This window comes from Somniosus microcephalus, chromosome 7, assembly GCF_052327205.1.
Source record: "Somniosus microcephalus isolate GS21.2 chromosome 7, FLI_Smic_1.0, whole genome shotgun sequence".
NCBI lineage: Eukaryota > Metazoa > Chordata > Chondrichthyes > Squaliformes > Somniosidae > Somniosus > Somniosus microcephalus.
The window spans coordinates 173,005,732-173,028,503 of record NC_140993.1 but is presented as its reverse complement, the minus strand read 5'-3'; the positions used below and the strand labels follow the sequence as shown (position 1 = coordinate 173,028,503).

The window sequence follows — 22,772 nt, the reverse complement described above, 5'->3', positions numbered from 1 at the left end:
GCCTTCTGTTAGATAGCCAATCCTCTATCCATGCCAGAATATTACCCCCAATCCCGTGATTTTTTATCTTAAGCAATAATCTTTTGTATGGCACCTTGTCAAATGCCTTTTGGAAGTCTAAATACACTACGCCCACTGGTTCCCCTTTATCCACCCTATATGTTACTTCCTCAAAGAACTCCAGCAAATCGCATGAACGAATTTAAAAAAGCTGAATTCAACACAAAATTTATCAGTAAACGTAATCTTATTTTAGTGAAACTCCTGTAATTTTGTGCACTGTAAGTCAGAGAATGTGCTGTTTTTTAAGGACAAGAGTATTGCATCCTGTTGTACACAATGTATTATTCTGCTGCTAAGGTTGTGCTGTGTGTAACCAGTGTTCTTTTTTAAAACTATGGGCCGGATATTCCGATCCTTATGGGTGAGTACGTGCTGTGTATTCACCCATAGGGACATCGGAAATGCCGGTTTCAGGTATGCACTGCGCATGCGCTGGAAACCAGCATTTCCAATCTGTCAAGAAAGCTCTTGACAGATCCGCCGGCTGCGCTGAAGCAGGGCCTCTGCGGGTGGAGAGTTCCGTTTTGTGGAGACCCTCCGCCTGCAGAAAACAGGCAAGGCCTGCTTTAACCAGGATAAAAGTTGAAAAAAGTTTTTTTTTTAAATTCCACTGATTTATCATTTAAAAATACTTTAAAGAAAGATAAGTTTATTTTTAGCCCCATTAAAAACTTTATTATTTTTTTCAAAAATTAAAAATTTTGTTTAAAATAGTTAATTTGTAGTCATTTTAAAAATGTGATTAAAAAAAAATGTATTTGAAGTTTTACTATGTTTTGGGGGTGATCTCTATTCATAGATTTGACAGGTGTTCCTGTCAAATCTATGAATGGAGATTCCCTGCTCTGATTGGCTCCCCATGGCCCATGTGATTCCAGGAACGCTGCGAACCGCCTGCGTCTCTGGGATACGTGGGCCCTGCACACCGGCAGTTTGGAGAGGCCCAGTAACGGAACTCTGCGCCTCCCGGGAGCCCTCCGGTCTTGGCGCAGATTTTTCCAGATTGCAGCCCTCCACCTGCGGGAAGCCTGTGAATGGAATTTCTGGGCCTATAAGATCTGATTGTTGCAAATAAGGACATCCTGAGTTGAATTGGAGAGTAGTTGCTCTTCGGTACAGCCTGACATCAATTAGAGTTTATTCTCTGTTTTGAAGTTTCTGTGAAGGCAGCAGCAAATATCTGACTTTTGTTGTTTTATATTTTTTTTTATGTGTAAGATAGAAATTTGCATGTGTGATGAGGCAACACCTATGATTGATGTATCACAAAATTGTTATATGTATATAGATTATACAGAAATTTATGAATGATTATTTAAAAAAGACTGGATTCCCATTGCTACTGACAAAATCTCTTAGTTCCAGCAAAGGTAATTTAAAAATGTCCATGATACATATCCAGTTTCATGGCATGCAATCTGAGATGATCTAATACAGGATGCTAATATCTTCTGCCTTGAAAGAAATCCTGAGCCTAGAAATTTGACCGTGCAGCGCTCATTTTTCAGGCAAAAAAATAGGGTTCAATATGGCGTGTAGCATACGCATGCTCATTCGTGCTGGGTATGCGCGCACCCCTTATTGGTTGGAGTGTGCTGTAGTCATCCAGGGTGCCCATCTGAAACGGGCGTTAGGACCATTGCCTATGAAGATCAGGGGCCTAACGCCTACTTCAGGCCCATTCCTGAAATTGGTTGGAGACTCACTGCAGCATGTGGCATGTATGCTGTGGCCAAATTTATCAGGAGCACGGCAGATAAAACAATGATCTTTAAAAAGATACTGCTGGAGTCCGCCACCAACCAGGTAAGTGAAAATATTTTACTTACCTGAATGCGGAGCCAGAAGAAGAGCAATAAATTTTCTCATTCTACATTAACCCTGCGGGCTGCTGTCAGCAACAGCTCACCGCTCCCCCCTTCTAAATTCCTCCCCCATTTCCTGGACTTACTATTGCACTGGTGCTGGTGTCCTTGACCACCAATCTTCATTGTCTCCTTGACCGGTGCATGGCCTCTTGGGGTGCGACTGGCGTGCTGGGGATGCCAATGGTGTCCTGATTTTGCGTGGTCCTCTTGGTCATCAGTCTCAGCATGGCCATTTGCAATTACTGCTGGGTTCACACATGACTTTTCTAGGCCCTGGTTTCTATCTCAAAAAAAGAAAGACACTTTTTCCATTATTTTCCCTAGAATGAAAATGTGCTTATATTCATGATTTATAATTTTCTTCCAGTGGTTCATGTTAAATAAACTGACTCATCCAGAAAAAACAGTACAAAATAGTTTCTGTATTACTTACTTCCTCCACACTTAATCATTTTGAAGGAATTGTTTTTGCCAATTTAGCATTTTTTCTGTAGTATTAGCAGCTGTGCTCTCTTATATTTCATCACACAGTTTCCACTTAGCCTTAAATCCATTTCATGCTAGGATTATAATCAGATCATAGTAGAGAGAATAGCATCACACTGACATCTGCAACTTTTCACTAATTCATCCAATTCTTACTTCATTCAAAATATTTCACAACACTGTTACCAGGCATAAGAATTTCATGGGCATTTGCTGGGCAGTAGCTGGGCAAATAGCACAACTCTCCGCCCGCGGAGGCCCTTTTCCCGGGGATGCAGATCATCTGTCAAGAGAATTAAATAGACTTTTAACTAACTTAACAGAAATAAACTCAAGACTTAAAAAAAAAATCACCAGCTACTCACCAATCAGCTCCTTCGCTTGTGCTGATGTCACTTTAGATTTTTTTACCTCGATGTTCATCTGACTATTTGTTCCATAATACTAAACGATCCTCAGCTTGTGATAAAAATTTACGGATCTGTGGCAAATGTCAGATGCTACAGAGCCAGTCATTTCCACAGTGATTCACTGTGTTAAGTTTTATACCCTACTTAAAAAGTGTAAAAATACTTTCAAATATTACACATTCTAGAAAATTCATTTTGAAAAATTTGACTAAATTTAATGAAAAGGATTCAAGCAAATACAGTTTCAACACATTACAACCTATGGTCTGGATTTCCCTTCCATTGGCAGATTAGTGGAGGAACTACTAACCTGCTACAATTTCCTCGTAGGGCCCTCCTTTGCTATGCAGGGCTGGTTTGGAGAAGTAATGCCACTCTCAAAAGACTTACTGCCACTGGGAGGGAGGGAAGTACTGTTCCGGTGAAGCATTTATAAGAGTCAGAAACACCAAGGTTTTTAGGCACTAAGGCAGGAAGTCCCATAAGAGGGTGGTACAGCCAGTGCTACCTCCACCACCCCCAGAACTGTCATGCAGTGCTGAAAGAAGTTCAATGAACTCACAAAGGTAAGTAAGGTGTGTCCTGGTACTCTTACAATGCACACGAAAAAAAATTCTCTACCACTCATACAGCCTTCACTCACCTTCTTACCTATCTTAGGAGGAAAAATTCAGTCAGTTTGCACCTCCCGTTAGCTTCCAGTAGTGCCCCGCTTCCCTCTTGGGGCGCTACTGATGAATTTTGGCCGTGGGGGCGCTAATTTTACCAGGGCGCTAAAAGTAGCGCCCTGGCGAAGTTAGCACCCCAAAGCGGGCGCGACTCAATTTTTCCCCCGTAGTCTTTTCATCCCGGCACCTGGATGTCAGGGGAACTCACTTCTGCAAGTGGCAATCTCTGCAAACACTCAACCACCTTCTTAACTCAAAACCACTCTGCCAACTCACATTGACTGCCACAAGGCTACAACTAGTCCTCGAGGACAGTTCATTTAATTGGACAATGCACTTCCATATCTCATCAACATTGGAGGCATGCACTCCTACTGGGCAAATTATCTTTCCACTCAGATGCCACTAACATTGTCTTCTCACCCTCTGAAGGGGAAAAGGGCCTACAGCCAGCACCAAAGAATTACAACCGGTGGAAGAGTAGCAATACTGAAAAATGCAAATGAAGACCAGGTGCTGCAAATTATGGACAGGCAGGAAGGAGAATCTGTAGAAGAGGGTGAGGTTGGAGTTGAGGTAGCAACAGATGGTTGGTAAAAGCTGGGAAATGCACATCAAGGCAGTCTTAGCTTTTTGTGCTTTCTCAAAGTATTGCAATAACCTTATACTGAGCTGCTATTTCTTCAAGGGGGAATAGAAGGATATGCTGATATGCTCAGATGAAGTAGGGCAAACAAGTAGGCTAAACCAGCTCTTCTGTGTTTCACATCATAGGAGGTGCCTTGTAGGAAGAGGCCAGCCATGATGATGACCACCAGGGAACTTCCATTGGGGAATCTGCTGCCGGAAACACAACCACAACTGCTTTTACTTCTTCAGCACTGCCTCATAGCATCTGAATTATGCAAGCACCAGCACAGGGACATTCACTCAGGAGAAAGTAGCTCATCAGCCAGAAGGGCTGTCATTGGCTAATGCACTGCACACTAGTGAGAATGAGAACCTGGGTGTAGAAGAAAGGAAGAGTGCTATTCTACCATGGAGTGTGGAGAAACAACCAGCTTTGGCTGAGGAATCCATGGACCCAGATCTCAGGGCCATAAAAGAACTATGATTCGAGGCATCAATCTCATGTGCAGGCAGTGGAGCCAATTTCCATGCATATGGTTGAGATGATGCATGATTAGGAGGAGCTCACTATTTGCACCTGCATCACACTGCAGGAAGTTTCCCATGACCTGCAGAACACCCTGGAGACTATGCTTTCACAGGAGATTTCTACAGCATCAAGCTTCCAGGAACAACTTTTAATGACATTGGTAGCTTCCTGTGCTTATAGCTCTGCCATAGATGCTTTGAACAGAATGCATTCACAGGGCTTCCAGAATGTGGCTGGGACTATTCGGACTGTACTAACATTGACCAGTAGTTCCTTTGAGCTTATGCTCAGCACCAGTGGGCTACAAGATGTCAGCGACTCTTTGGAGCATGATATTGAGCCTGTTGTCATAAGGCCTCCTCCAATGCCTTCACATGAGGAAGCTTCAGACATTGGACTAGTACCCTTTGCCACTGCAAGAGAAATGCTGCCGGAATCTGGTCCCGCTGGGACAGCTGCTTTCCTGAGGGGATTTTAAATGGGGCTTTGAATGGCACATGAGTCCCATAAATTGCTCCCTGCACCTAGAATCATAGAATCAATCATAGAATCATACAGCACAGAAGGAGGCCATTCAGCCCATCAATCCTGTGCCGGCTCTTTGAAAGAACTAGACAATTAGTCCTACTCCCTTACTCTTCCCCTCTAGCTCTGCAAATTTTTCCTTTTCAAGTATTTATCTAATTCTCTTTTGAAAGTTACTATTGAATCTGCCATCCACCATCCTTTCAGGCAGCACATTCCAGATCATAACAACTCACCACATAAAAAAAAAATTCTCCCTTCTGGTTCTTTTGCCAATGATCTTAAATCGGTGTCCTCTGGTTACCATGAGAAAGTGAGTTTCTTCTCATTTGCTCCATCAAAACCCTTTATAATTTTGAACACCGCTGTCTCCTTAACCTTCTCTGTTCTAAGGAGAATAGTCCCAGCTTTTCTAGTCTCTCCACATAAGTGAAGGCCTTCATCCCTGGTACCATTCTGGTAAATCTACTCTGCAAACTCTCCAAGGCCTTGACATCCTTCCTAAAGTGTGGTGCCCAGAATTGAACACAATATTCTAGCTAATAGCAAAATACTGCGGATGCTGGAAATCTGAAATATTCTAGCTGATGTCTAACCAATGATTTATAAAGGTTTACCATAACTTCCTTGCTTTTGTACTCTGCCTCTATTTATAAAGCCAAGGCTTTTTTAACAGCCTTATCAACTTGTCCTGCCACCTTCAAAGATTTGTGTATGTGGACCCCCAAGTCTCTCTGTTCCTGTCCCACTTTTAAAATTGTACCATTTAATTTATATTGCCTCACCTCATTTTTCCTTCCAAAATGCATCACTTCACACTTCTCTGCATTAAATTTAATCAGCCATGTGTCTGCCCATTTCACCAGTTTGTCTATGTCTTCCTGAAGTCTGCTACTGTCCTCCTCACTGTTTATTACATTTCCAAGCTTTGTGTCATCTGCAGACTTTGAAATTATGCCTCCTATATGCAAATCCAGGTCATTAATATATATTAAAAAGAACAGTGGTCCCTGGGGGATATTGACCTCTGGGGGTTTCCACTGTATACTTTCCTGCAGTCTGATACACAACCATTCACCACTACACTTTGCTTTCTGTCCCTTAGCCAATTTTGTATCCACACTGCTACTGTCCCTTTAATCCCATGGACTTCAATTTTGTTAACAAGTCTTTTGTGTGGCACTTGATCAAATGCCTTCTGAAAGTCCACATTCACAACATCAACCATATTACCCTCACCAACCCTCCCTGTTATTTCATTGAAGTACTCAAGGAAGTTTATAAGAGAATGATTTGCCTTTATCAAATTCATGTTGGTTGTCATTTATTAATCCATGTTCTTCTAAGTGACAATTCATTTTGCCCCAGATTATGGCCCCGAGTAGTTTTCCCACCACTGAAGTTAGGCTGATTGGCCTGTAGTTACCTGATTTATCTCTTTCCCCCTTTTTGAACAGGGATGTAACATTTGCAACCTTCCAGTCCTCTGGCACCACTCCCATATCCAAGGAGGATTGAAAGATTGTGGGCAAAGCCTCTGCTACTTGCACCCTTACTTCCCTCAGCAACCTAGGATGCATCCCATCTAGACCAGGTGACTTTTCTGCTTTGGGCGCTGCCAACCGTTTACGTACTTTCTCTTTATCTATCCAATTTCTCCACCTCCTTCACCTTTACTGTGACATTGGTAACATCCTATTGTTGAGTGAAGACAGATGCTAAGTATTCATTTAGTACATCAGCTATGCCCTCTTTTTCCCATCCAATTAATGGGAGTAGGCGTGATGATGTCACGCATGGCTCCAATTCAGCTCCGGTATTTAGAGGAGCAGTGCATAGGTGACAGTTGAAAGTTGGTGGAGGTGCAAGAGAGGTTGTTGGAGAAGTTGTGTTAATAGTGAATTGCTTGTTGGTAAAGAAATTTAGATTGCTGGATAATAAAAAAATGCAGACTCAGCACCAAAAAGCTGCCCCTGGATTCAGTGATGCCTCCCTGGGACTCCTGTCCAAGGAGTCAGGGCCCGCAAGATGGTCCTATTCCCTGCTGACAGCTGCATGGCTGTGGATCTCAGCAGAAGTGAGCAGCAGGAGTGTGGTAGCCAGGTCATGGATCTAGTGCAGGAAGAGCTTTAATGACCTCATGAGGTCAGGAAAGGCGAGTACAATGCCACATTCAACTATGTCCTGATGTGCATGTCACCCCAACCCCATCACTCTGCCTTCCCAAGCCTACTCCTGCACATCACTCCTCACACCAATGTACCTTGCAGGTGCACCCATCCCTCTGTCAATGCACTTACTCACATTTCTATCTGACCATCCACCACTGACACTCACCACCATCTTAATGCAATGTCATGCCTCTCCCTCATAGTCACCCTCTACAAATGTTGCCCATCCATCCCTTCCACTCACTCCATCACTCACTCAAAGGTCTCTTGTTTCCCTTCTTGCAGGAGAAGAGAGCACAGAACACCTGGGAGAGACAGAAAACCGAGGTGGCCCTCCAGTCATGACACCACTGACTGCAGCAGAGGAGAAGGTGCTGGAGATCAGCAGAGTTGCTGGTGGTGGGAGATGGAGAGAAGGGGAACTCCCAGCTACCTGGTGACAGAATTAAATATCACACAGCCATGTGGCATACAACAGTCACTCATGGTGACTTGATGTCAGCAGCCAATGAAATATGATCATGTGCATAATGTTCACTTACAACAAAATGGAGGAAGTCAGCATGTGTTCCTTTGTCTGTAAGGATTCAAAATGGAGGGGGGGGCAGCATATGGTCCTTTGTTTATGAGACCACATGGGCAGGAAAGAGAAACATTGGATGAGGAGGAAATCCCGCCCCCACACACATCACAGGAACATGGACATATCATGCAGAAGGAACTGCAATCAGGGAAGGTTGGGAATGAAACTGACCTATCAGAGGTAGGCAGATGGAGAAATGTGAGGGGGCCCATGCCAGAGGGCACCATAAAGAGTAAGAGACAGAAGCGAAGTCAGAAGGTCAAAGGGGGCTGTTGAAATGGCCAGTTAATGTGAACAGCCTATCACTTTTTCCGGACTGATCATCCATGGAGGAGTGTATGTATATATGTATGAAAGTCAGACATGGGGTGCATATATTGCTGGGGATATATTACTGTGGGTACTTTTTATGTATGTTTGACTAAACTGTGGGCATATATATTGCCAGGGTGATATACATTGCGGGGATACTTTTATGTATGAAACTGGGCATATATATTGCCAGGGGGATCCTAAACTGTGAAGCATGTAAATTGCCGGGGTGAATTAATAAACTGTGGACGTATGCATTGCCAAGGGTGCTTCTATGTAAGCTTGAATTTTTAAACTAGTGTGAATAAAAAACTTTTATTGATCACAAACTTATCTGTCATTGTTACGCTTATTTGTAATTCTCGAGGTCCGAACAGTAGTAAGAGAAAGTCTTCCAGAGGTTGCGGACTCTGAGGGTGCACCATCACACGACCCATATAGACCAAGCACCAGTGCAGATACAAACATCGGCGGGGCCATGAAGTCAGAAAGTAGTGTTGTCACCTGGCATCTCACACACCACGTGTGAGAAGCAGATGGTGCAGACAGGGACAGCAGTGGATAATCCTCATCGGCGGGTGTAAGATGCTCCAAGCTCTACTCAGCTGGACAAAGATGCTGAACCTTGGGGGCCATCGACTAAGCAGATGATTCTGGAAGAGCAACGGAAAACGTGGGATGCTCTGGCAGGATTTCCAGCCACGATGGGCTTGCTTGCACGGAGAATGGAGGGGTCCATCTCCAGCATGACCAGCATGATGTCGCAGGCCATGGCAATGATGTGATCGTCCATGGCATGGCTGGCCACCTGCATGGAGCATCAAACGTGGCAGTCAAATGAGTGCATGCTTGCTCTGACTAACAGCTTGCACACTCTGAATGCCACCTAAACTAGGATGGATAGAAACCTAGACTTTCCGTTCATCACCCCACTGATGTGCAGCAAAGTGCTCTCCAGCTCCTTGCTAGCAGGGAAGTGCGGGTGGGCCATGAGAGGGATGATGGTGAAAGGGGACATGGAAGTGGGGACTCAGCTCAAAGTGCTTCCACTTATCCCCCATTTCACCCTCCCCACCCCCTCGGCCAGTCAAAGCCCCACATGCTGCCTCGTGTCCTGATGGCCGAGTCTGCCCTTGCACAGGTGCCGGTAGAGCAGTCTTTGGCAGGGCCCTCGCAGGCTTCAAAACCCAGAGGACGTTGGCCAAAAGCATCTGAGCAGTCAGAGTAGGGAGTGAGCAGCCGGCTTCCACCTCTGCTGAAGCCACAGAGGTTGCACAACATAGAAATGGTAGGAAGAGGAAGAGGAAAGAATTCTGGTTGCACAAGGATATGCACATGGGTGTGTTAGGCAATGTTTCACTGTTAAGCTTACGTTACTTGAAAGCACATAAAACATTTTCTTTGCACCACTTTCCTGTCTTGCCCATTTTTGCCTGCTGTTTGGCAAGTGGCCTTGTCACTTGTAACGAATGGTAAAACATGACTTAACTGCAATGGGTGTCTGTAAAAATAATGGTTTGGTCATTTTAAGACTGCTTTGTGCTGGGCGGGGGGGGTGGTGGGTGGTGGTGGTGAAGTTGGTTCAGCATCTGGGTGCCATATGGGGTACTGGTGCAACGTAACTAAATAGTGCAATTATAAGGCCATCCCAGGAATCCAGGGTAGCAATGTGCACCGCTACTGGGGCCATGTCCACATCAGGTTCCTCCTCCTTCACCTGCTCCTGTTCCTCCTCCTCCTGTTCTTCCTCCTCCTCCAAAGAGGATCTGCATTCTGTGCCTTGCTCCTCCAGATGCTCCAATCCTCATTGCTGCACTATGCTGTACATATTGAAGGGCTCCCCCAGATCTGTCCAGGCATCTGAAGCGCATTTTCAGCATCCCGATCGGTTTCTCTATTACACATCTCATTATCATTTGGTTTTGATTGCAACGCTCTTTGGCCTCATTGCTTGACCTCCTCAACGGTGTCATCAGCCACGTCTTCAGTGGCTTCCCTTGTCTCCAAGCAGCCAGCCAGTAGGTCTGGTCAGTGGTGCGAAGAACTAAGGGAGGGTGGATTGGTGCAGGATGATTGAATCATGGCAGCCCCCTGGGAATCTGGCGCACACATGCATGATGAGCTTTTTGTGGTTGCAGAGGAACTGCACATTGATGGAGTCGAAGCCCTTATGGTTCACAAACACTCCTGGGTGATCTGAAGGTGCCTTGATTGCCAAATGTGTGTAGTCGATGATGCCCTGCACCTGTGGAAAGCCAGCCAGAGCCGCAAAGCTGAGCGCCCGCACATTCTGACTGGCTTCATCAGTGACAAAGTGTACATAACTGCCTGCCCTGGTAAACATGGCATTGGTCACCTGGGTGATGCCTTTGTGAGCGTCCGACTGCCAAATCTTGCAAATATCTCCTGCAGATCCCTGGAAGGAGCCTGAGGCGAGGAAGTTGAGGGCAGTGGTGACTTTGACAGCCACTGGTGACGCGTGTCCACCAGGTCCACTTGGCAGCAGGTCTTCTTCCAGCAGGCTGCAAATATCTGCCATGACCTGACGCGATAGCCTGAGCCTCCTGAGGCACTGGTGTTCAGTCATGTCCAGGAAGCTGATCCTCGGCCTATATACCTTGTGTGTTGTGGGTATCGCCTCCAGCGAGGTGCACCTCTTTGCTCATCCCCTCTCTCCCGTGGAGTGGCAGGTCGGTGAGGAGAAGGCTGCTGCTGCTCCTGCTGGTGCTGCTGGTGTTATTGCTGCTGGTGCTCATCTTGCTCCCCATCTGAGGTCCAAGGCGAAACAGCATAAGCTGCACCCATGCTAATCTGATATATGACGGATGTACAGTGGAGATCAGATGCACAATCCTCCAATATAGTGAGGGTGACCTTCAATGTAGTGAGGATGACCACCAATATAGTGAGAGCGACTGCCAAAGCTGTAGAAATCACCTGCAAACTCCTGAAAGCAAACTCTCAGAACAAGTGGTGTCAGCAAAAGCCTTTCCCTTAGGCAAGGAAGAAAGGTGTGAGGTTTGATTTTTTTAACGTCTTTTGTTCAGCTCCCTCAATTGCCACTGCGCTCTCACTTTACTTTCACTGGCGAGGTTCAGCAAGCCCAGGAATCCCGTGGACACCCAGTAAATACTCAAACCACAGATAAAAAAGGCTGTTAATAGCCTCTTAACTAGCTCTTAATTGGTTTAAATAGGTAACCCACCTCTCCTGAGGGGGGTCTCTTGCTCGCAGCCTAACGTCCTCGCGTTCAAGGTGGAAACCGGTGGGTTGAAGCTGGCTTCCTAATGCGCTGTCAATTTCAGTGCTTTTAACTACCCGCCCACTCCCAAACCCACTCAATCTTTAATGTTATTCCCTCAATCAAAATCACTTAAACAGATTATCTGGTCATCACATTGCTGTTTGTGGGAGCTTGCTGTGCACAAATTGGCTGCCACGTTTCCTACATTATAACAGTGACTACATTTTTAAAAAAGTACTTAATTGGCTGTAAAGCCCTTTGGGACATCTGGTGGTCATGAACGGCACTATATAAATGCAAGTCTTTCTTTCTTACTTTAAAATTCAGCCCGTTGATTGTGAAGATAAAGAAGTGTTGTGTCTTTTTATCAGTAATGGTGCTCTTTGGACCTCATGCCTGTAGAAAGGGGGTATTTGGTTTTGGGGTTATTGTCTGGCCAGTCAGGCGTATCTGAGCTGCTCCAGGCCCCGTGCGGTTTCGAATTGCTTCCCTTTCTGGTTCTGACCGCCGGACTTATTTCAGTAGCGATATAGACAAAACGAGACTCATGGTTGGGTGCAAAGAAGACCAATGTTTATTAAAAATAAAGAATAAATTGCTATACAGTGAAAATAATTATGAATACAGCACACTTGCACACTTTGCTTAACGGGGAGGAGAGAAAACAGACACATCGAGGGAAAATTGACTAAAAATGACAATTTAACAAAATTCCCCTTTAATTCCCATCCCTTATACCTATCTAGGTTGCCTTGTAATGGGCCAGAAAGTTTATGCTCACCAGTAAACACCTGCTCCATGCCCCTGCGACCTGCCTTGAATTCTTCACCACCCCGAAGTAGAGATACCCCAGTAATTCAAAAGTAACTGCTGGTATTCCACTTCTTTGGGTGGGCTGCTGAGTTGTTCCTCTGGTAAGCAGGGCACTGGAGGCGAGGCTGTAGAGAGAGAGAGAATGGCTTCCTGAGGGGCTATCTTTATACCCCATTTGGGAGCCCTTATCTTCGCGCCCAAATCTGGACGTATCCAGGGTACACAAAAGGGACCGATCTGTCCCCATTGACCGGAATGGGTTTGAATGCATTTCCCATTCATTTAACTGGTTTGTGCTCAGTTTAAAATGTCCCACTGATTTCTCAAGTGCTGGACAAACAAATCCTTATGTTTTCAGTAAACAGTCCTTTGTCCTACGATTACATTCCAACCGCAATTGATTGACAGCTTCAAGTGCTTAAGCCCTTGAGTCAACACTGTTGAGAGCTTGTAAACAAACAATCCTTTGTTCGATGTTGAACTTCCTTAACCGCAGTTGATTGACAGTTTAAGTACCTCAAGTACTTCAGCCAGTGATGGGAGATGTTCAGACAGGCTGTCTTTCTCTTTTGCCACGAGGCCTGGCAGCCATCTTTGATGCCCTGGGTTTTTAAGGTACATTCCAACCAGGTTTTCTTTAATCAAATAATCTTTGGGGGCTGTCGAAATTTTCTGAAATTTTGTGAACCTTATAGTCCCCCCTGGGATACTAAAACTTGCTTGCAGTATCCTGTTTAAAGGTGAGCAAGAATTTCTGACCCCCCACAAACAACCTTCCCTTATACTTATCTATATCTATCTCTGATCCCTTAACACCTCCATCCCTCTTCCTCAGAGAGCATCGCAGTGTACGGTAGGCATCTATCAATAGAAAAACATGATTAGTTACAATAATACAAGCATGGAGGGGGTCCAATGCCCTTGCACCACTTGTGACATAGTTTTAACACAATACAACATCTTTAATGAGATTACCACCAAGCCAAAACATATCTGTTAAAAATACAAACTGAAGAAACGAGTTTCCCTTGTTTTGTAATGCAATTGCCTGACACTTTAATAAATGGCACCATTCTTCAGCCATAAATGTATTTCAAACTTCCACAATCTACAAACACAACAATCCACAGGCATATGCAATTTGTTCAATTGACTCTAAACAAGTAGTACAATCTCACAGTTAGGAATTAAATTCACACATTATTTCCTTTGGAGTTGGGACCAGTACATAAAACAAATATAAAATAATTAACAAGCCATTTGTAAACTCTTAATCTTAATCTGGATTTCCAATAACAGTTTAATTACTATGAACAATAATGTGCCAAGTATTGTTACACATTCTACACGTCAATCAATGTGTTCTAGTGTATGAAACTGAATAGAAAATTTAAATTACTTCTCACGGATAGCGTCTGCCATTACCCATGATTAGTTACAATTCGGTCTTATTGACCTCCGAAAAGTCAAATTTACAGAATTCCTGAAACATCTTTTCTTGGGGTGACGGTTCATATCCTCGGGCACTGGAGGGAGGCCTCCCCATACGTGAAACCAGTCTCACTAGAATACTGGGTTGCCTTGGATCCCAGTCAACCTGGCCAGCTCCCCTTGTGGGCATCTGCCTCCTGCAGACCCCTCCCTTCGTGGGCTAGGGGTGCTCCCTTCCCCGAGCGTCCAAAGACACGATGGCCCTCTGCACCTACCGAAACTCTGAAAAAGACTTAAAAAAACCCATCTAGCCAGGTTTTCTGGCTCGGGGGAATGTGATCGGGTCCTGTGACCTCGACTCACATAGACAACACTCTGGAACGGTACCATACTTAAAACTTGTACTCTAATATTTAACACTACCGAATTGCAATATAAAATTAAAATTAACACATTCTAACTTAATCCTCAATACACATTACTTGAACAAAGCTATATACAAGCACCGCCCGTCTCCGGGCAGCCAGCCTAATCCCTGTTTGGACTGTTGCAGGCTACTGCCTGCAGCAAAGCTGGACTGATCCCAACTTCTAATCCCTCGCAGCTTATGGCTGCTGGTTGGGGACTTCTGTCTTTTGGCTTCCCCCTGACTTGGGAGACCGCCCTATTCCACTGGAAAGTGGGTGACCATACTTTCTTGGGCTGGGGTACACGAAGAGACCTCCTAGGGAGTGCCGCTGGTGGGGCTACCCTGGCGGGCAGACCCTTAGCTTGGGTCACAGTCCTTGCTGGCTGGGGACCTTCTCCCTCGGTCCCTCCCTTTCCAAACCTGGGCTGGGGACAGGCAATCCCTTGCCACCGGCTGCCGGTGGCTGAGAGTCTTCCCCTTCAGGTCTAAAACCTGGTTCAGGCTCCTCTCCGGAGTCCCATAAGAGAGGGGGAATCGCTCGGGCCAAGTGCTGGGGAACGTCTCCCTTCACGCACGCGACTGCGCCTGCATGTGCAGTCTGTGTGAGTGTACGTGCTGCAGGCTGAGGATTTCTAATCTCAGGTTCAATCCCACCTGCCTGTTTCCCTGCCTCTGGCTTAAACAATTTGCATTGATTAATATAACTAGCAGCCTGCCAGTAACCCTGTTCTAAATTCTTTCTCCTCACCAGGGCGGCCTTAAAGGCGGAATCTTGGGCTTGGACCTGCTTTTGGTCCGGGGCCAAAACTATCCCCTGTGTGCCTCCCTTGTCCTGGATTGCTGCAACCAGACCCGCTCTACAGGGGTCCCAGAACTCTCCTTCCCTGTCCCCCTGCTTGGCCACCTCGTTGGTCTTGTGGTTACCCTCCCATGTGGTATGGAGGGATCCTAAACCTATGGCCAAAGGTTTAGACCTTTCCTCAGCCTGCTTGTTCCCTGTGGGTCCCATTAAGCTAAATGGGACCTTGTTAGACCGGGGTGAATTGGTCAGGTCTTCCGAATGGACCACCATGCTGGAAGCTCCAGTGTCCACCGAATATCTCCCCTGCACCGTCTTCACCCTCATCTTATCATAGGGCCTGCTCCCCTCAGCATTTTCGCGGGGACACAGGTCGATAGGCTGCGCTGGCTCTAGTCATTGTGGGGCGGCAGAGGGGGCCGAGGAAACTACAGCACCGGTGGTGGCAGCTATTTTTCCCTGGCTGGCCAGGAGGAGAGATCGTAGGGACTGTAAAAATGACTCAATCGCAGCAGGAGGGATATCTGGCCCTGCCTTTTGGGCTGGGTCTGTGGGATCCTTTCCCTTGTTATCTTTCCAGGGATTCTTACAGTCTTTTCTCCAGTGCCCATCTTTCCCACACCCATAACAATTTAACTTAGCCTGGGAGGGACGGTTCCCCTCCTGGTGCCACTCTTTCTTACTCTGGCTCCCAGGTTTAACCTCATGGACTTTTCCCTTGGGTTGGGGTGCCTCGATACACCTCATGTTTCTAAATGCTCCTGTGAGCTGGTGGATCACTGCTTCTTCGGTGGCCTGGGGGTTTCGGGGGTCAAACCAAGCCGCGACCTGGGCTTGGATCTGGAGTAGGCTGTTTGTCATAAGACAACGGAGCCAGTGAGCCAATTGGACTGGGTTCAGTGCTGCCTGCCCTGGCATTCCCGGGCATGCGCTCCAGTAGACTGGCCACAGCCTGTCTGCGAACGCCTGTGGGGACTCCCCTGGGAGCTGCACCGTTCTTTCTACCCGGGCGAACAGACTACCATCACTGAGTCCCATGGCCTCCAATATCTCATTCCTCAGATCCTCATAATCCTTCTGCCCCCTTTTGCACTCGCTAGATAGGGCCTGGAGGAGATCACCTCCCAGGGAAAACAGCAGCATTTTTGCTCACTCTGCATCATCGCAGTCATTAACACAAGCTGCTTGTTCTATCTCCCTGAAGTGCAGTGAGGGGTCTCCCTTTTTAGTGAGCTTGGGGATGTGGCTAACCATGTCCCTGTGCTGGTGGGTGCCATACGGCACCACAAGCTGATTCTGGATGGCCCCTGGGTCATCGTCATCAACGGGCGGACTGTACCTCCGTTGTCGGAGGGGGTACACTGGTTCTGGTCCCGGCCTATCTAGCGGGGCCTGCTGTGCTTCCTCTACCACCTCAACCTCCACCCCCCCTTGCTGCCAGAGCTCCTGAAAGCTCGGAGCTGTGGGTGGCGGTCGTGGGACCTCTGATTCCCTAACCAACTTCGTTCTGGGTGTTGCCTGTGGGACGGTTCTATTTGGGTTGCTGGTAAAGTCTGACTGACCTGTCTTCGGGCTGATAAGACATATCTTTGCCCTCTTTAAAGCCATATTCAAGCTTTCTATCTCTTCCCTACAGGGGCCATGATCTGCTTCCTCAAACCCTTATTGCAGGCCAGCTTATACGCTGCCTTTACCTCCCTAACCTTTTCCTCCTGCTCTCTTACTTCTTGTATGAGGTGGGCGTTCTCCTCCCGCACCCTCATCTCATTGCTCTTGGCCTCTGCAACTAGGCACTTCAGGTACTCTAACTCGTACCTCGTGTGGCTTTTGCCCTCACTAAACTGGTCCACCAGGTGCTCTATCTTGGCCTGGTATTCTTCAATCTCTATTTCCTTATCCCAACTCTCTGCTTTAACTTCCCTAAGCCTGCAGGTACCAAAACACAGACATATCAGGGGTGTGATAAAAAGAAAACCAATAACTGCTGCTCTCTCCAGACCCAGACCACCGTCTGCTACATCGCATACTGTTGCTGGTGGTCCTGCCACGGTCGCCATTTTGTAGAAAGGGGGTATTTGGTTTTGGGGTTATTGTCTGGCCAGTCAGGCGTATCTGAGCTGCTCCAGGCCCCGTGCGGTTTCGAATCACTTCCCTTTCTGGTTCTGACCACCGGACTTATTTCAGTAGTGATATAGACAAAACGAGACTCATGGTTGGGTGCAAAGAAGACCAATGTTTATTAAAAATAAAGAATAAATTGCTATACAGTGAAAATAATTATGAATACAGCACACTTGCACACTTTACTTAACGGGGAGGAGAGAAAACGGACACATCGAGGGAAAATTGACTAAAAATGACAATTTAACAAATTTCCCCTTTAATTCCCACCCCTTATACCTATCTAGGTTGCCTTGTAATGGGCCAGAAAGTTTATGCTCACCAGTAAACACCTGCTCCATGCCCCTGCAACCTGCCTTGAATTCTTCACTGCCCTGAAGTAGAGATACCCCAGTAATTCAAAAGTAACTGCTGGTATTCCACTTCTTTGGTCGGGCTGCTGAGCTGTTCCTCTGGTAAGCAGGGCACTGGAGGCGAGGCTGTAGAGAGAGAGAGAATGGCTTCCTGAGGGGCTATCTTTATACCCCATTTGGGAGCCCTTATCTTCGCGCCCAAATCTGGACGTATCCAGGGTACACAGAAGGGACCGATCTGTCCCCATTGACCGGAATGGGTTTGAATGCATTTCTCATTTGTTTAACTGGTTTGTGCTCAGTTTAAAATGTCCCACTGATTTCTCAAGTGCTGGACATCAAATCCTTAAGTGTTCAGTAAACAGTCCTTTGTCCTGCGGTTACATTCCAACCGCAATTGATTGACAGCTTCAAGTGCTTAAGCCCTTGAGTCAACACTGTTGAGAGCTTGTAAACAAACAATCCTTTGTTCGATGTTGAACTTCCTAAACCGCAGTTGATTGACAGTTTAAGTACCTCAAATACTTCAGCCAGTGATGGGAGATGTTCAGACAGGCTGTCTTTCTCTTTTGCCATGAGGCCTGGCAGCCATCTTTGATGCCCTGGGTTTTTAAGGTACATTCCAACCAGGTTTTCTTTAATCAAATAATCTTCGAGCTGTTGAAATTTTCCAAAAGTTTGCGAACCTTACATGCCTCTAATGCACTCACCAGTACAAAATTCTCTATAATCCCCTATCTTTTCTTCTGAAACTGATCACTAAACTTTTATCACCTGTTTGGCATCGTAACCTTTTTTCTACTTGCTACCATCAAGTTCTCCAGAGCCCAACTATTTTATCTTCATTCCTCCTCTAATGTTTCATATCTCCCTATCACTTAAGCATTGCTATCTCTGCAACCATTGCATTGAAATTGATATGCAAATGTAAAACTATATTAATAATTTTACTGTATAATTTATATGCAAAATACTATTTACATATATTCAATAATTTATACATATTATAAAAATCTACTGGTTTTTGCACATATTATAGATGTAATATATGTATTATATATAAAATCAAACATAATACATTTCATTGTACAAGTTATATATTTCAGATTTATATATTTTTACTCTGATTTTTGAAATGCTACAATTATATGAAAAGCTGCAAATTTGCTATTTTATCCCAATTTTCAATTGTTTATTTTTATTATATAATTTCCATATTGGTCGATAATGACACATTCTCCATTGTACCATTTGATCATCCTCTCCTTATGAAACAACATATTGTTTCACTTCTTGTTTGCAACACCACAAGAGTTCAACTCGTAAATTGTTAAAAAAAAACTTACATCTGCACATAATTCCTGTCAACTCCAATAAGTTCTTATGTCCATAATTTTAATGGAAATTGGCTGTGTAAACTTATCACGCTGTACTTCACCACCACTGGCAGGAGGATATAATTACAATAAGACAAGTTCGGATAAGCAGTTTCCATTATAAATGTGGACATAGGAATTTATAAAAGAAATATAAAAATAAGAACAGAATGTATGACTTTAACATGGGGACTGAGTTATGTATGTGTGCCCTGGTCCAAATATCCCCTGCCCTCTGACTCCATTTCTCCCAAAGACTACACTTGGTTCTGATTCCCTGGCCTAGAAATTGAATTGCGCTGCACCCATTTTACAGGCTAAAATGGGTGCCTATGGGTTCAATATGGCAGATGACGTGCACTTCCTGTTGCCACAATTTTGTATCTCTCTTTTATGTCAACATTAATGGTGGAAAAGCCCCATGGAACTTGTCAATGTTTGAGAATTGAAAAAAAAAAAGTGAACATTTGTCACACTATAGTTGTAGGGCTTCTGCCAAATGAATGATGCTGTTATGTATAGTCTTCAGATTCTTCAAAACCTCTACATTGGACATGTAAGAAAACAAATGAAAAGTACTTAAATTTTAAAACTTTTATGCTGCAAATTTAAAAAAAACGAAAACGGTTTCCCTGCTCCCTGCTGCTGGTTAGGCCCTGCCCATTTCCACTTAAAAAAGATAAACATATGGCCCTGTGGTCCCCTCCCATGTAAGCCACTCCCTCTCCCCCATTCTGCTGCTGGCTCGACATTCAGTCCTGCTCCCCTGCAAGACACATCCCTCCAGCCCTGCTTACAATATTCACAGTCTGCTCCTGAAGGCCTCTGCTGAAATTAAAATATTGTACGTCCAGCCCCACTCCTAATCTTGATTCCTGTTTTCCAGCCCCATTCCATCAGATCTCTGCTTCTGTTATTTAATGTTGGGAATCTAGGTTGAATCCTCGACCCAACTCCTCTTTGGCTCACGCTGCTCAAGGCTCTAAAACTGTCCCTCAATATTCTTAAGAGTGAGAGACTACAAACTGTGAAGGAGCAAAGAGATTTGGGTATCCATGTACATAAATCACTAAAAGCTAGTGCACAGATATAAAAAAGTAATCAAAAAGGCTAATGGAATGTTGCCTTTTAGCTCAATGGAGGCTGGAATACAAAGGGGAGGAAGTGATGCTTCAATTGTACAGAGCCTTGGCCAGACCCCAGCTGGAGTAGGGCATTCAGTTCTGGGCACTGCACCTCAGCAGGGATATATTGGCCTTGAAGGGGGTAGTTCTGTTATTTACTTATTCTTCCTTCCTTTCAGCCCCATTATCTATTTATTTTATTCCCCCTTCCAACTTCATTATGAATTATTTCATGCTCTTCTTCTAGCTCCATTATTTATTGATGTGATATCTGCTATTCCAGCTTTTAATTCGATATTACATGTTCCATTATTTATTTATTTGATACCCACTCTTCCAGCTCCGTTACTTAGATATTTGACGTTCCCTTGAAGTTCCATTATTTCTTTGATGCTCCTCTCTTTAAAAAAATGTCATTACAAAACAACTTCCCACCTTACATCATTTCTTTCTCCATCAAAACGTTCAGTCCTTTCCTTACCAACGCCCCTGTGCTTTGAGTTGTCGTGTGGCACACCACTGAAGATTCACTAGTACAAATGTAAGAATTTCTTCCATTTTCCGCATTTCCGTAACAGCGATAAGCAGTGCTACATTAATAGTATTCAGGTATCAAAAACATAGCAACATGACAGCAAGTTCTTAGGTATGCAGGAACACACAAAACGGAAGTTGTGTTTTGCTATGTTATGTGACCTGATGTAGAAAATAGTTCACTCGTTAGGATAGATTTTACAGGACCGGAGTAAATTTAACCTAATTTGTATGTGCCATTTTTTAACTACAACAATTCAAAATAAATCCCACTACCCCGCAACTCTCCCCATAGTCCTGTATCTTCCTGTGCTTCAAAAGATTTATCTACTTTTCCCTTAAAAGATGTCACTCTGCTTTTCATACAATTTTACCAGCAAACGCACAAAAAGGATAAAGTACAACATGCCTGTGTGAATATGAGTAGTGAGATCACATGGCCAACGGTGGTGTCTGTTACGTGTTGTATTTACTAATCAAAATGCAATTAGCCACATGTGGAAAGTGACTCGCTTGTTGGACAACACTGAATTGGACTGATAAGATGCTGTGGTGTAAGTGCACAATATTGCTTCTTCTGGCGTCTTTGACCGATGATTAAAAAAGTGACCTTGACAGGGTTAAATGTTGGGCGTATCGATCCTTCTTATTAAAAACACAGAGAGCAGCAACATCTTGAGCACTGAAAGGGGAAGAGGCGTGTTTTTATCTGCCTGATGCCAGCAAGAAATTCTACTTCAATGATGCGTCGTCTACTCGCACTCAACTTCCAGAGACTGAGGATGGCAGAGGAAGCCTCAGGAGTACCGTTCAGCAAACCCAAGGTAAGGTTCAAACTGGGAACTTCAAAGTGGTGGCAATTTGTGCAGGAAATCGAGAGCTAATGTGAGATTCTAATTCAACCCTTTGGCAAGAGGAGGAGAGTTCTGTTTAGGTTAGTTTTATTTTAGGAGACAGTCCCATCTCTCACCGATTTTACATCCAAAACATTTTGATTGCATTTATTGCGTGAATGTTTTGATTGGTTTCTCTTCAGATAGTACAATACAAGTGCTTTCGAAAGAGTTATTTTAATGAAACTTAAGTTTTCAAAACGACCCTTTTTGAATGTAATTGTTTTGATATCCTGTGCTGCAGTGTTTCTACAGTTAGCAGCGTTTGTTTCAGGGACCAGGAGTTGTCTGATTAAAGGATGTGCTTTCACTCCACAAGTTGAGTCTCCTGGTGATGCCACAGTCTGAACTGACCCGCAAGGGATGTCAAGTGAATCTGCTTGTTCCAGGGAGTCTCACTCAGCTTTATTCCAATGTTAGGTTGAGCGCTATTGCCAGATTCACGGCTGAAAATTCAGTAGCCTTAGCGCCTCATTTGAGGCGCTAGAGGGCCTTGCGCCGGAGTTATGGCCAGTAGTGGAATTCCCTGGGGCCCTAAATCGGCGTTGCTCTGGTAGCGCTGCGCCGGCACCGATGATGTCATCGGTGTGCGCAGCATCCTGGTTGCCGTGGTAACCCGCCCGAACTCCGAAATTGAGTTGCGGCCGCCTCGCCCGTGGCAGCCGCAACCAGCGTTTTGTCAGAGGTGCCTTACTGCAGTTAGCGCCGGCGCATTAAAGGCCCCGCGGCGGCCGGCCGCTTTCCCGTCGGCCGCCTGCCCGCAGCTCCCTCCCCGGACTTCTCTCCCCCCACCCCCCGGAACAGATGCAAGCCCGGCACTTGTCCGAGGTGCCGGGCTCATTTTTAAGCAGATTTGCGCGGGCCGCGGCCGGGTGCAGGCAGCTCCTCCTTAACGGAAGGAGGAGGCCTGCACTTCCCCAGCCTGCCGCACCGCATCGGGTGCCGCAGCGCCGGAATTGTGGCGCGAAACGGCAGTTAGCGCCCTTTTCCAGGCGCTAAGACCCTTCAGTAGCGTCGGCAGCCGTTTGGGCGCGGCGCCACTGAATTTTTGGCGCGCGCAGGGGACTTAGCGCCAGCACTAATTTCCGGCGCTAAAGCCCTGGCTAAGCCAAAACCCAATTTCTAGGCCTCAGACTGCATTTGTGCAACGCCAAACTGCTTTATACTGACACTACGGCCTAGAAATTGAGTTGACGCCGCGCCAGGGCTTCAGCGCCGGAAATTTAGCGCCGGTGCTAATTCCCTTGCGCGCGCCAAAAATTCAGTAGTGCCGCGCCCAGACGGCTGCCGGCACTACTGGCGGGCGTGAGTGCCTCCCAATGGGCGCTGAGTGCCGCATTGCGGCTGGGGAAGTGCAGGCCTCCTCCTCCCGTTAAGGAGGCGCTGCCTTCACCCGATTGCTGGCCGTTTGATTTTTTCAAAAATGAGCC

General features: G+C 45.6%; 1 protein-coding gene across 1 annotated transcript in view; it reads left to right on the top strand.

Moving 5' to 3' along the window:
• The first annotated feature begins 20,940 nt into the window (after window positions 1-20,940).
• The window catches only part of LOC147115009 (adenosine deaminase-like), a 197,843-nt gene continuing 196,011 nt past the window's right edge, over window positions 20,941-22,772 (top strand). Inside the window, exon 1 of the mRNA XM_085993209.1 lies at window positions 20,941-21,273. Coding sequence (XP_085849335.1) covers window positions 21,166-21,273 — 108 coding nt within the window. The 5' untranslated portion in view covers window positions 20,941-21,165. The remainder of the gene's footprint in view (window positions 21,274-22,772) is intronic.